Genomic DNA, 15,354 nt, shown 5'->3' with positions numbered 1-15,354 from the left:
CCCGCTCTCTGGGGAGCCTTTAAGCATAGTACACCCAGCATAGGCTCTGGCTGCTGGGCAGTGACAACACAACAGATCCGTTAGGGCTAGCCCCCCAGGTGACAGCCAACTGCACCAGAGCTGTGGCTCTCTCTAGTGTCAAAATGAAATAGCACAGGAATGTGACTTTGAGCCATGAGGTAATGAGCTCTATTTTATACTGTTGGTCTATCTGTACTCCTTCTAGATACTGTGGATGTCATTCCACTGACAGAGGAAACCCTAAAGCAAGATTTAGGCTGAGTATCAAGAAAAACTTCCTGACAGCAAGATGTATTCAGCTGTGGAACAATCTCCCAACAGAAGTAGTGGAAAAAGACCTAGAAAGATATATGATAGGAAACAATCACAGAATCATAGAAATGTAGGGCTGGAAGGGATCTCAAGAGGTCATCTAGTCCAGTCCCCTGCTCTGAGGCAGGACCAAGTCAACTTAAACCATCCCTGATAGATTTTTGTCCAAATTGTTCTTACAAACATCCAATGTTAGGGATTCCATAACTTCCCTTGGAAACCTATTCCAATGGTTAGCTATCCTTATAGTTAAAAAATCTCCTATATCCTAAAATCTACCCTAAATTGCGCTTGCAGCAGATTAAGCCTTCTTGTCAGACTTTTGCATATCTGAAAACAGTTATAAAGTTCCCCCCTCAGTCTTCTCTTCTCAACTGCATCACACTGTGATCCACTATAACCCAGATCCCTTTCAGCAGTTCTACACCCTAGCCAGTTATTCCCCATTTTGTAGCTATGCATTTGATTTTTAATTCCTAAATGCAGTACTTTGCTTTTGTCTTTATTGAATTTCATCTTGTTGAATTCAGACCAATTCTCCAATTTGTAAACATCATTTTGAATTCTAATCCTGTCCCTCCAAAATGTATGCAACCCCTCCCAGGATGGTGTCATCTGCAAATTTTATAAGTATACTCTTCATTCCATTAGACAAGTCATTAATAAAATGAATAAATAGTACCAGACACAGGACAGACCTGTACAGGACTCCACTTGATATATTCCCCCCTGTTTGACAGTCAGCTACTGATAACTACTCTTTGAGTATGGTCTTTCAACCACTTTTGTACCCACCTTACAGTAATTTCTTCTAGATCACAGTTCCCTAGGGTTTTTCTTTTTTATGAGAATGTCATGTTGGACTGTCTCAAAAACCCTACCAAAATCAAGATGTAACATCTACTGTCCCCCTCTATTCACAAGGCCAAGTAGTGGTTAGTTTGGCATGTTTGTTCTTGACAAATCCATTGTTGGCTATTACTTATAACCTTATTATTTACTAGATGCTTTCAAAGTCATGATGACTGTTCTGTAATTTCCCAGGTCCTCTTTATTTCCCTTTTTAAAGACAGGTACCATGTTAGCCCTTCTCGAGTTTTCTAGGACCTCACCTGCCCTTCATGAATTCTCAAAGATATTAACAGTTCAAAGACTGTTTCAGATAGTTCCTTAAAAATCCTGGGAAGCATTTCATCAGGCCCTGCCAATTTGAATACATCTAACTCAACATTCTTTAATGTTCTTTCCCTATTTTGGCTTATGTTCCTTCCTCGTTGTTAATATTGTGTTAAGCATCTGATCACAAATAATCTTTTTAGTGAAGATAGAAGCAAAATAGTCATTAAACACCTCAGCTTTCTTAATGCCATCCCTTATTAACTCTCCTTCACCACTAGGTAGGGGACCTACACTTTCCTTAGTCTTTCTCTTATTCCTAATGTATTTAAATAACCTCTTATTGCCATTTTATGTCCCTTGCTAGGTTTAAATCATTTTGTCCCTGAGCCCTTTATGATTTTTTTTGCTGTTGTTGCTGCATGCTAGTGCTATTCTTTTGTACTCATCCTTAGTAATTTGTTCATGTTTCCACTTTTTGTAAGATTCTTTTTTGAGTGTCAGGTCATTGAAGAGCTCCTGATGGAGCCATATTGGCCTCTTCCTGTCCTTCCTCTTCATCAGGCTAGTTTGCTGTTGTGCCTTTAGTATGGTCTCCTGAACTACTTTATTGCTAAAATTTTTCTACCCATTGGTCCTTACCTACCAGTTATCTGAGTTTATGGTCTGCTTTTTTTAAGTCCATGGGTTTTATTCAGAAAAGGATCTGACAGAATACACCTGCGTAAACACCCCACACAGTGTTGTAATAATTGTTGTACAAGGCATATCTTTTGAGGTATCATTTCAAAACTCAATTTGCTGATCAATAATACCATGACAAAATGGACATCGCAGCATTATATGTGAAGATATAAACACAGGCTGAAATCATGACTAAAAGTATGTTCTGCCAGCTAAGTCTGGGGAGTGGCCAGAGACACAGGACAAGCTGACATCTCAGCCAGCTATAAACAAGGCTGACAGACATTACCCACTAAGTAGCCGTTCTCTGGCAGGAAAGGAGGCAGGGGCAAAAATCTACATCTTAGCAAAGCAACAGCATGGAGTTTCCTTCCACACAGACTGCTGGTCGCCTTGCTCCCAGCTGGAAATGCTTCTCTAAGGGCGGAAAAGAAATATAAAAAGAAGAGGTAGACACCTCCCCGCACTCTTTCCCCCTACCCACTTCAACAGAAGAGGCAAAGGACGCAGCCATTGGACTCTAGGGGAGGGGTTCTAACCAAAGGAGCTTGGGGATAAGACTGCTGGAAGCATGTAGTGAGAAAACTTTGCTTTGAATCTAATGTAGTTAAGTTAGGCATCAGTAAGTATTTTATCTTTATTTTTCTTGTAATCACTTCTGATTTCTATGCTCATTACTTGTACTCACTTAAAATCTCTCTTTATAATTAATAAGCTTGGTTTTGTTTTATCTAATCCAGTGTGTTCAAGATGAAGTGCCTGGGCTACCCCATTTGGGATAACAAGTTTTGTGCATAATATTCCCTTAAAGGAATAACAGACTCAGTATATTTCTACTAACTAGGAGAGGGCTGGACAGTACAGGAAATACATTCCCAGGGGAAAATCTGGGCTTGGGAGTGTGTTGCGGTCACTCTCTAGTACTCTTTAAGGATGGTAAGAGACAAGATGCAGCTGGCTGGCTGCAGCACACACAGAAAGTTGAAAGTGATTTACATGCTGGAAGCTATTTGTGAGCAGTCCCATTTGGAGGCTACAGCAGCAAAGCACTGTAAAGGGAACCCCACATTACAAGGCAGGGGTGATACAGTTACTCACTGGTCTGAATTGTACACTAGTATGTCACAGAGTTATAGTGGATCACAAACTTTATAATATAAGCAAATCATTCTGGGATGTATTAGCAGGATTTTTGTAAGCCAGACACAAGAAGTGATTCCTTCCATTCCACTATAACCCTGATAAGGCCTCAAGTGGAGTATTGTGCCCAGTTCTGGGCATTATACTTCAGGACAAATGTGGACAAACTGGAGAAAGCCCAGGGGAGAGCAACAAAAATGAATAAGTTCTAAAAAGCATGAGGAAAGATTGAAAAAACTGGGTTTGTTTAGTCTGAAGAAGCTTAAGGGAGGACATGATAAGTCTTCAAGTACATAAAAGGTGGTTAAAAAGAGGAGGACAATAGACTGTTCTCTTTAACCAACGAGGACAAGACAAGAAGCAATGGGCTTAAACTGCAACAAAGGAGATTTAGGTTAGACATTTAAAAAAATGTCTTAACAGAAAGGGTAGTTAAGCACTGGAACAAATTGCCTAGGAAGGTTATGGAATTCTGATATTGGGTGTTTTTAAGACAAACACCTGTTAGAGATAGTCTAGATAATACTTAGTCCTGCTTCAGTGAGGGGGACTGGACTAGATGACTTACTGAAATCCCTTTCAGTCCTACATTTCTATGAAACATTATCCTCATTAACAATTATGCCACAACAATCAAGATCAGCTGAGGAGTTTGAGAACAGGCCCTAGATTTTACCACTGGTGGTATGGAAGTAGATCAGTCCTATTCCAGAGCCCTCAATATCCATGCATGTGTCAAAGCCATAAGGCTACTGACCGTAAAGGTATACTGTAAGGCTCAGCAACAGGTTTTTGTTGGAGGTAGGGAGGAAAGGGTAACTCTACAGGGAAGAGGCTTAGAGTTTTTAAAAAAGATATAGTTAAAAGTTTTTAACAGCATGTATAAATGTACTCTGATAATATACTTCAGAGGTCTCATTCAACCTCCAAGTAACACAATTTTGGGTACTAACTCCCCATTATCAAACTGCCTTTGCTTTCTCTCTCTCTCAGTGGGTACTTTTATCAGAGGAGCAGTGTGGGGAGGGGAGAAGAGGGCAGGTAAGAAACATCACAGTTATTAATGAAGTTGCACTGGGATGGGACTTCGCCCAAGCACATTTCATATTACTGCGTAAGGTTGAATCTTTTTTCCACTATCCCAGTTAGCTTTTCTTCCATTGTAACTGATTAGTTAAATATACTATTAGCCATTGTCAAAAACGTAGTAGAGCATGCACATTGTGAATTGCTCTTCAGAATCACATCCTCCCGAATGTAAAGAAAGCATCATTAACCTTAAAGCAAAAAAGGAAATAATAATAAAGTAAAGGAAGCATTTTAAAATGTGCATGGCAATTTTTTTCCAGGTTTTATTCCAGAAAGCACTTTAAAATGCATTTACCTCTTTCCTGAATTCATGAGTATCTACAAAATATTTTGTTAACAAGAGGTATAATACTGTGTGGTTGGATTATGAAGTTTAATGTCTTTAGGACCTTTTAGAACTGAACATTATTACACAAATGTGAAGAATCAGAATAGATCAGTAATAAAGAAATGCAGCCTTTAATGGTCATTAAAATGAAATTCAGGTGCCCAGAATTAAGGACTTGAGTCTAAACCATTTTGTGAAGAAGTGCATTGTATCCAGATCTTTTCTCCAAAGTTACATATTTTAATTTAAAAAAAAAGCCACAAAACACAAGAGAAGGTATCAGCTTCCTTTCTGAAGAACACCTCTTTTGGAGAAGTCAAGGTCCTAGTTTCCTTTCTGAATTGAAATACAAATTGCTAAAAGAAATACCAACACCAAAACTGGAGAGAAAAATTAGAAAGATCTTGATTCAGAGCTGGCTATATACATCTGTGGGAATGTCTTATTTATTTAGCACCCAAAAGTGGGCTAGATGTTGCACATAGATAGAGTAAGACAGTATCGCTGCCCCCAAGGAGCTCCCAATTGTTATTATTTGTATTAACATAGCACTTAGGAGCTCCAGTGTGCTAGAGGCCAGGACCCCATTGTGCTTTGTGCTATACAAACACTGAACAAATACCATCCCTGAGCTTATCACATAAGTATTAGGCCTTGTCTACATAAAAGTTTTGTCGGCAAACGTTTTGTCACTTTACTAAAAAGTGCAGTTGCATGTCCACACTAGCATCTTGTGTCGGCAGAATGCATCCACACTAGCAGCTCTTGCATCGACACAGAGAGCAATGAACTGTGGTAGCTATCCCACTGTGCAACTGGTCACAGAGTGCTTTCGGAAGGGTTTGCAATGCCTCAGAGAGCAGGTACAGCATCACATGATGCAGGTTCCTCAATCCCATCCTTCCAGGAACATCCTAGGAGATTGTCAGTGGCTTTTCCAACTGAAATGTGTTGGGGGAGGGAGAGGAGAGGGGTGTCTCTGGGACAGCAGAGACAGCAGGCAGGTTGACAGACCTATCCTGAGGTGGGGAGAAACACACACCCCTCTGCTCGGCAGAGCAGTCTCTCCTGAAGTAGCCAGCTCTGCCTGCCTATGGTTCTGTGATTCCCTCTGAGTTCTCCCACAGCCCCTCTGTGAGCTCTCTGTGCTGAGGAATGTCAAAACAGCACAGCAGTCCCCTCTGTCCCCTGCTGCTGTGTTCATAGTGCAAGGCAGAACAGGAGCATTCCACATTAATGATTTGCCAGCAAGGTAGCAGCATGCTCAGCTGTCAGATACTTCCTGGAGCTTTGAAAGGGGAGGGGTGCATGCCTCCAGGGCAGCAGAGATCAAAATAGTAAGCAGAGCGGTCATGGCAAGCATTGTGGAATACAAATGGAAGGCAATTATGTCAACAAAACAAACACCAGTGTCTACACTGACGCTTTGTTGCTTTAACTTTGCCACAAAAAGCCTTATGCCTCATACTGAGGTGGTTTCCTTTTGCCACCAAAAGTAGCTTTGTAGTGTGTACACCTCCCCCGTTTTATCAGCAAAAGGCAGCTTTGCTGACAAAACTTGGTAGTGTAGACAAGGCCTTAGACAAGAGACAACAGATGGACATAGACCAATGTGGAAGTACAAGGAACCAATGTGACAATATTGGTCAGAATGACAGGCTTTCGTATAACAGAGGACCAAAAAGAGCGAGAAGAAGGGATTGAAACATGCAAAAAATGAACAAGTTGTTATTTGTCACTCGCTGATCCATGACTGTTGTGCTTTTAGTTCCTCCTCCATCTTCCCCTACTAATTCAAATTCCCATTTACCCTTCAATCTCTTCCCTCATTACCCATTCCCAGGCTTATAGCCTCCCTTTCAATTCAGCTACTAGCTACATTGAATTCCTGCCCCAGATCATGGTAGCAAAGTCAATATATGAAAACGGGTCACACTCTTGGGATAAGAAAATGGACTCAGCAGAAAGTCTTGCTTCTTATGCTGATTAATACGAGCAGTCCCAGACCGCCAGAGAGGCAGGGCAAACCGGAACAAAATAGGTGGAGGGAGGAGAAATAACCTTGGTCGCAGTTAGAGCAGATACCAAAAGGGGCAACCTCAGACCCCTCCCTACTACCGGGGGCAGCCCAAGGCCCCAACTACACCCCAAGAAACACTCCAGACACCTTATCGTCCCGCCACACAGTTCTCCACCAACCCACCTCACCCCAGTGACCTGTCAGCTGGACGATGTTTTAAATGTAACGAGCTGGGGCATGTAAAGGCCAACTGCCCCAAGAACCCCAACAGACTACAGATCATTGCACAGGAATCACACCAGAGGTCCTCAGGCCCAGATACCTCCCAGATACCCTCAGAGCGGAGGGAAACTGTGAGTGAGGGTGGGAAGAAGGTCACCGCGTGGAGGGACACTGGAGCACAAGCATCGACTATCCATGCTTCCTTAGTGGACCCTAATTTAATCGGCCCAGAGGTCCAAGTGACAATTCAACCCTTCAGGTCAAACTCTTTTGACTTGCCTACAGCCTAGTTGCCGGTCCAGTACAAAGGCTGGTCAGGAACGTGGACTTTTGCAGTCTATGATGATTATCCCGTCCCCATGCTGTTGGGGGAAGACTTGGCCAATCATGTGAAGCTAGCCAAGAGGGTGGGAATGGTCACCCGCAGCCAGGCTAAGCAAGCTGTCACACCTAGCTCTGTTCCGGAAACTTCTACCAGGACCCAGTCAGAAGTGATGAAACCGGATCCCATGCCAACATCTGCAACAGCAGTAGTGGATCCAGCCACAGAGACCCAGACAGAGCCAGTCTCAGAACCGGAACCCGATGGAACAACCAGCACCAAAACCATTGCCAGCACTGAATCCAGTACTTGCAACCCCAACACCAGAGGGCCCCACCGAACCTGAACCAACAGCAGTCCATAACCCTACACAAGAGGCTCAGCCGGAGCCTGAACCCCAACAAAGCGCACCAGAGGAGAGCGGTTCACAGTCAACGGGAACAGCCCCATCACCTGCATCTCTTCCAGAGGGACCAAGCCCAGGTCCACAATCCAGTGAGGAACTGATGTCTCCAGCATCAAGGGAACAGTTCCAGACCGAACAGGAAGCAGATGAAAGCCTCCAGAGAGCTTGAACGGTGACACGGAGCAACCCACCACCTCTCAGCTCTTCTAATTGATCCAGAGAATTAAAGGTTTGTCAGTTTACAACCCAGGGAGGAGATGACGCTGAGTGGCCTGAAGGTGTCTACTACGAAGGGAAAAGTGATGGTGGCGTGTAAGAGGTGAACCTCTCCATGACCCTTGGGCGTATGCAGTGACAGCAGATCAAGGAGTTGTGCACTAGCTACGTGCCGACGTTCTCAGCCACCCCAGGACTGATTGAACGGGCATACCACTCCATTGACACAGGTAATGCTCATCCAATTAAAGCCCAACCTTACTGGTGTCTCCTCAAGCTAAAACTCCTATAGAATGGGAGATCCAGGGTATGCTACAGATGGGTGTAATCCGCCCCTCTGGCAGTGCATGGCCATCTCCAGTGGTTCTAGTTCCCAAACCCGATGGGGAGATACATTTTGGCCCAAACTACTGTAAGCTAAATGCTGTAACTCACCCAGACAACCATCCAATGCCACGCACAGATGAACTATTGGAGAAACTGGGACGGGCCCAGTTTATTTCTACCTTGGACTTAACCAAGGGGTACTGGCAGGTGAATCCGCCAAGGAAAGATCAGCCTTCATCACACGTCGAGCTGTATGAATTTAATGTGCTCCCTTTCGGGCTGTGAAATGCACTCGCCACCTTCCAAAGACTTGTAGATGGTCCCCTAGCGGGATTGGGAGAATATGCAGTCGCCTACCTTGACAATGTGGCCATATTTTCGGATTTCTTGGGCAGAACACCTGGAATATCTACAAAAAGTCTTTGAGCGCATAAGGGAGGCAGGACTAACTGTTAAGGCTAAGAAGAATCAAATAGGCCTCAGAGTGACTTACCTTGGATACCAGGTGGATCAAGGAACTATCAACCCCGTACAGGCCAAAGTGGATGCTATCCAAAAGTGGCCTGTCCCAAAGTCAAAGAAACAGGTCCAATTCTTCTTAGGCTTGGCCAGATATTACAGGCGATTTTGTACCGCAATACAGCCAAATTGCACCCCACTGACAGACCTAACCAAAACCAAATGGCGAAATGCCATTCAGTGGACTGAATAGTGTCAGAAGGCCTTTAACCAGCTTAAAGCAACACTCATGTCTGACCCTGTGCTAAAGAGCCCCAGACTTTGACAAACCATTCCTAGTAACCACAGATGCATCCGAGTGTGGTGTGGGAGCAGTCTTAATGCAGGAAGGACCGAATCAAGAGTTCCACCCTATCGTGTTTCTCAGCAAGAAGCTGTCTGAGAGGGAAAGCCACTGGTCAATCAGTGAAAAGGAATGTTACACCATTATCTATGCTCTGGAAAAGCTACGCCCATACATTTGGGGACAGCGTTTCCACCTGCAAACCGACCATGCTGCGCTACAGATCAGGAATGCAGTCTCAGAAATTCTGTTAATAAGTAATCTAGCTAGAAATGCGTTAGATTTCCTTCTGTTTAATGGATGGTAAAATATGCTGTACTGAACAGAATGTATATTCCTGTTTTTGTGTCTTTCTGTAACTTAAGGTTTTGCCTAGAGGGATTCTCTATGTTTTGAATCAGATTACCCTGTAAGATATTTACCATCCTGATTTTACAGAGGTGATTCTTTTACCTTTTCTTTAATTAAAATTCTTCTTCTAAGAACCTGATTGATTTTTCATTGTTCTTAAGATCCAAGGGTTTGGGTTTGTGTTCACCTGTACAAATTGGTGAGGATTTTTATCAAGCCTTCCCCAGGAAAGGGGGTGTAGGGCTTGGGGGGATATTTTGCGGGGGGTGGGTGGGTGGGGGGGGAGACATCTCCATGTGGGCTCTTTCCCTGTTTTTTGTTTAACACGCTTGGTGGTGGCAGCATAGGGTTCAAGGACAAGGCAAAGTCTGTACCTTGGGGAAGTTTTTAACTTTAGCTGGTAAGAATAAGCTTACGGGGTCTTTCATGCAGGTCCCCACATCTGTACCCTAGAGTTCAGAATGGGGAAGGAATCTTGACAATCCTCATAATAGTTCCATACACACCTTAAGGAGGAACAAGGTAGTTTTATTATACTATATAATACACTTTTGGATTCAAAATTAAAGTACAGCATTCTTCACATAATCAGTTTTTCACAATATAAAAAACTGATGGATACCTTGATACTCTGAAAGAAACATACTCCCATAACTGAAATAGAAGTAGTGATATGTAACTCCCCCCAAAGTCGTTGAACGCCTTTTCCTTAGAGCTAGAAACACACTGATTACTGTACTAAGATAACAGTTAAATAGTAGCATTAATATTCTAGAGTTGCTTTAATAGAGCTGTTAACACAGTAACCAAAGAAGTTTTTTCTGTTAACAGAAAGCAGTTAAGTAACCTGCCAAGATACAGCAGGGAAAGGCAAGGAAAAACAGACATCTATTCCTACAGTACCTGCAAACGAATGGTCATGTCCTGACAGCAGTTGCTCATTGCCTGAACATCTTCATTTATACTTTCAAGTTCCTAAGAATAGAATAAGACTGGTAATTTATTTGTATTGGGGCATATTTTTTTGTAATGGTCATGCTACATCAAGTCTACAATTTGAATCTACCTAGAGAAGTTTTCAAAATGTTGGCATGCATGATTTATCTATGTTTCAGCAACAGTTCCCCCTTCCCCACCCTCTCAGGAGTAGAAGTTATTAGTCCAGTTTTCTTCTTGGATGTACTTTTCCTAAATTTGTTTAATTTCACTCAATGAGAATACTAGTGAGCTTTTTGGGATTAAAGAGTAGTAGAAAATATTGCCATTTTATCTGCTAAGAAGCAGTGCACACACTATCTTCCATGATGCATCAGCATCTGTACAGACTGTTCAGTATACTGCAATTTTGTTGTGCTGAGCAAAATATGAAGGACCTCTTATTACTACAGAAGAAAACTTGCCACTGCTTTGGCTCTTCAGATTTAGTTTTTATTGGTATGATAGACTGGCACTGGATACCACAGAGCATTTAGTTGGTTCATTTTTAAGGGAAAAGCAACTAGCTTTGGAAGTTTAGCGTATCTTTGTTTCTTATTAGTCTGACTCAGACTTGTACATTACAGCCAAACAAATTTCAAATGGATGTCCCTGAGACAATTCAGTAAAGAGCATCTGTTTTGCTTAATTTTAGTGAAATCACTTTACGATCAAATCCAGTCACTGAAGGCTCTTTCCAACCGTACATACTTAAATGCACTGAGTCAAGTCATTTCCAGGAAGGCTTTAGGTCCAGTGTATTTATGTTCATAAGCCAAATGATGAACACCTTACACGTGAGAAAAATGGTCAAATTATAGAAGATGCTGAAACAATTCTACTATGATGGTAAATTTGTTTTGGAAAAGGAAAAATTCTTTCAGGCTTGGTTTTCATGTAATCAATACTAGAGAGACAAGGTGGGTGAGATAACATCTTTTACTGGATCAACTTGTATTGGTTAAAGATGAGTTTTCAAGCTTACAGGGGTCTTTTTCAGATCAGCTCTAGATGTTTTAAGATGATTTGTTAACAAAAATGTTACCTCCTTAACTTGCTTGAAAATGCAGACAAATTCTTCATTTATGGCTAAGCTACGGCGCTCAATATCTCCACGTAAGTTTCTTCTGGTGCGCAAACTGTTTTCGACAAAGAAGGCTGAAAGAGCCTTGAGAGCTTCCAGCATTTCCTGTACAATATAAGAAAATTAACTAAAAACTTCTGTTCTGAGATACAAGACGTTGATGTTGAGTATTATTTAACCATCTAAACTTAACACATCTTAAAAAAAAATTAGAACAAACTCCTCAAGCAGTTAGATTATCTCCATTTTTTTTCAAATTTTCATATGTGACATGGTGCATGATTTTCAACCACTGTATTAATAACGGATATGAATGTGCCATGCACTAATCAAGATTTAGATTGACACAAATAATTAACCATTAGGTGTTCTTCAGTGTGAATTTCCTTATGGTCAGAAAAGAGTGGGTGACACGTGATGTTAATTTAAACACAAAATACATAAATTTTAATGTCCAAGTAATAAAGTCTTAGAAAATAAGGTTGTGACAGAAACACATAATGTAGATAGTATTTATTGCTATTCTGATTGAAGTTATGGGATATTACAGCTGCCTGCTGAATATTTTCTGTTGCAAACTGCTGACCATACTGTAATACCACATTAAAACTACTCTGGCCAAAATCCTATAACATACTATTCCAATTAAAAGGGTAAATGTGTACTTTCAAAAGTTTGCTTCCATAGCTGAAGCTTGTTGGAGGACTCTTGGAAAGAGATCTAGGTGCCTATATATACTCCAGTGAACATACTTTATCATCAACATTGCACGTTTTACCCCCAGAGGACCAGACACCTACCATGGGTTGCAGGCTTGAGCCACAGGTGGGTTTTTACACTCCAGTGGGATGATGATGCAGGATAAGAGAAGAGTATAAGGGTGTGCTGGAGCAGCCAGCATCACCCATTCATTCCAACATCAAGCCACCCCTACTCGCAGGCTGGCCCGGTAACCCGCCTGGCCCAGTGCAGCGGGTCAGGGTACGAACCACTGTGAACACCTGCTTTGGGGCTCCATGAGAGCATCTCGGCAAGCACCGACCGCCAGAGCGCCCTGGAGATCAGTCAAGAAGGGCTCACCTCTTCCCCAGGATGCTCGGGGGCCAGACAGTGTAGAGCATCGATCCCAGGCACGTTGCCCCCCACGTTCTCGCCTGCTCTCCACCCCTTCCAGGGCATCTCCCCATTCCCCCTGCTCTAGTGCTCGCCCCAACTCGCACGGGCAGCCCGCTGCCCCCGGCCTAGGCACACGCCCCCATACTCGCCCCCTCCGGCCTGGGCAGCCCGCTGCCCCCGGTACCCAACGCCCAGCCCCGCCGCCCCCCGAGGCAGTGCCGGCCGCACAGGGAGGCCCGGAGCCCGCCCCGCTCTCACCTTGTCGTTGTCCAGCCGCGTCTCCAGGACCTTGTGGAGCTTACGGGACAGCGGGTTGCTGCTGGGGGGCGCAGTCCCGGTGCTGCCGGGGAGCCCCTGAGAGGAACCCGACGGCGGAGCCGCCGCCACCTCACCCCGGCTCTCCGCCATCTTCCCCGCCCGCAGCGGAACCGGCCTCGCCGCGCCCCCGCTAGCCACCTCACGCACCTGCCGGGGAGCGGCCCGAAAATATTCCCCCCCGGGAACCGACGCCGAGGAATTTGATTCCGCTGTCTAGGCTCGTGGGGGACAGTCTGTGCTGGGACACCAGGAGCGACGGGCGGCGGGGCTCCGAGGGGGGGCACGGCAGGATAGGGGCGGGGCTCCATGGAGGGGCACGGGGGCGGGGCTCCCTGGCGGCGCAGAGGGGAAGCGGGTGGGGGCGGGGCTCCTCCCTAGCGGCGCAGGGGCGGAGTTGAAGCTCTGCTGACAGGGCCCAGCCGGCGTCGCTCACCTGCTGCCCGCGGGCTCGGCGGTCTGCCCAGTTCCGGCAGGGCCTAGCACAGTGTCTCCAATCTATTTAAGCCCAAAATCAATGTTTGAATTAAGGGCAAGCCAGGATCTACCCCGCCCCTGCCTCGAGGCCCCGCACTGGTCACTCCGTCCGCCCCTCTGTCGCTCTCTCTCCCCTGCCCTCACTCACTTTCACGGGGCTGGGGCAGGGGGTTGGGGTCCGGGAGGGGGTGCAGGCTCTGGGCTGGGGCCGAGGGGTTCGCAGCGGGGGGCTGTGGGCAGAGCCTGGGGCAGGAGGCGGTGAGGGGTGCAAGCTGTGGGAGGGAGTTTGGGTGCAGGAGGGGGTATAGGGTACTGGCTCTGGGCGGGGGTTCAGGGCTGGGGCAGGGGGTTGGGGTGTAGGAGGGGGTATGGGGTGCTGTCTCTGACAACACACCCCTGGGGGGCAGCTCGTGGCTCTGCACATGCCCTTCTCTGTCAGCACCGACCCCGTAGCTCCCATTGGCCACTGCTCCCCGTTCCTGGCCAATGAGAGCTGTAGGGGTGGTGCTTGCAGAGAGGGGCAGCGCGAGACCCCTGCCCTCCGTCCGTGGGGCCGCACTGGCTGCTTCAGGGAATGATGTGGGGCCGGGGCAGCCAGGGAGCCTGTCTTAGCAGCAGCCACGCTGTGCCACCAGAGATTGCAATCGACTCGGAGATCCTCTAGGATCGACCAGTCAATCACGATTGACCGGTTGATAACCACTGGCCTAGGGAGGCTGAGCGTAGTGGGACGCTGCATTCGGCGATGGCACATGAAGGCCTTTGCCTGGCGGGTGGCGTTTGGGAGCCTGAGGGTGCTGGTGGGACGTAGCGAGCCTCTGTGATGCTGCAGAGAGGGGCCTTGGGCCGCCTTTGCAAACATATTTCAGTGCCTGACAAAGCAGCTAGGCCCCAATAGGATTTTACCCCGATGCCTACCTCAAGAGAGGTAGGTGCCTAAGTCTCGGGTTTAGACACCTAAATCCCAGTTTTGGCTTCACTGTGAGCCATAAAATTACTGCTGATCCCTATAGGCGCCTAAATTCACTTGGCACCAGAGTTTTCAGGGTACACGTTTTTCTGACTCTGGGCATGTTGTTATACCAATAAAATAAAAACCAGAAGAATCTTATTAAAGGGGAAAAGGCAAAACCACATTTATTGTGAATACAGAAAGAATCATAGTAAGCAGTTAGTTATAGCTATAACATTCCATTCAATCTCATATTTATTTACACATTCATTCATACACACGCACACACAGAGGTTCTGCAAGGTTGTTATCATAGTTACCAGCCTTAGAGTTGCTCATGCCAAGCCACTGGCCAGGTGGCCTGGACATGAGGAGGGAGCAGGGCCTTGTCAGATGCTCATCTGATGCTCCTGGAAGTTGGTTTGCAGAATCAGACCCCAAAATTCTCACTTTCTAGATTCCATTTTTATAGGAATTTCTTCCTATGCCAGTCTATGGGAATTGCTTCATCATGCTGTTGGTGAATCAATCAGCAGATGGCACATTCCTGACGGCTCCGTGCTGCCAGATGTTATCTTGTTCTTTGGTTCTCCCATTCTTGAGGCTGTTGGGGGGATTCCAGTCTGCCCTCCGGGGGTCCTCTGGTTATTTCCACTTGACGCCTTCTTCAGCCGATGGACACTGGATTCTTAGGCTGGCACCTCCCTGATCATTCAGTTATTATCCACACCAAGCATCCATCCACATACATCCTCTATCTCTATTTTAATCACAATTGTTAACAAAGCGAGATGAATACAACAAAAGGGTGGGGATTCTCTGGGTGCTGTTTCTGTTGTTACAGAGTATTTCTTTGAGTCTCTCTCTGTGTGAGTAGTTGTTGTTACAAAGTATTGCTTTGAGAACAGACTCTGTCTTGGAATGTACTACGACAATTAGCAGCTTGCAAGTTTCACACATAGAGGGAGAGAAACAGTACCAAAGACCATGGGGAATCAAACTCATTTGTGACTTTAATACAGAACTTCTTTAATATGATCCAACAATGTACAGTGCTGCCTCCTAGATGTATGGACACC

The 15,354-nt window shown here is 45.2% G+C and overlaps 1 protein-coding gene across 1 annotated transcript in view; it reads right to left on the bottom strand.

Annotated features, from left to right (window-relative positions):
• Positions 1–13,117, bottom strand: part of COG6 (component of oligomeric golgi complex 6) — a 107,926-nt gene extending 94,809 nt beyond the window's left edge. The window contains exons 1-3 of the mRNA XM_048848552.2: positions 12,790–13,117; positions 11,377–11,520; positions 10,260–10,331 (exon numbers count right to left, since the gene is read on the bottom strand). Of these exons, the coding sequence (XP_048704509.2) occupies positions 10,260–10,331; positions 11,377–11,520; positions 12,790–12,939 (366 nt within the window). The 5' untranslated portion in view covers positions 12,940–13,117. The remainder of the gene's footprint in view (positions 1–10,259; positions 10,332–11,376; positions 11,521–12,789) is intronic.
• Positions 13,118–15,354: the final 2,237 nt, after the last annotated feature.

This window comes from Caretta caretta, chromosome 1, assembly GCF_965140235.1.
Source record: "Caretta caretta isolate rCarCar2 chromosome 1, rCarCar1.hap1, whole genome shotgun sequence".
In the NCBI taxonomy this organism is placed as follows: domain Eukaryota; kingdom Metazoa; phylum Chordata; order Testudines; family Cheloniidae; genus Caretta; species Caretta caretta.
Note: the sequence above shows the minus strand (reverse complement) of the source record. Positions and strands in the feature narration are given on the sequence as shown.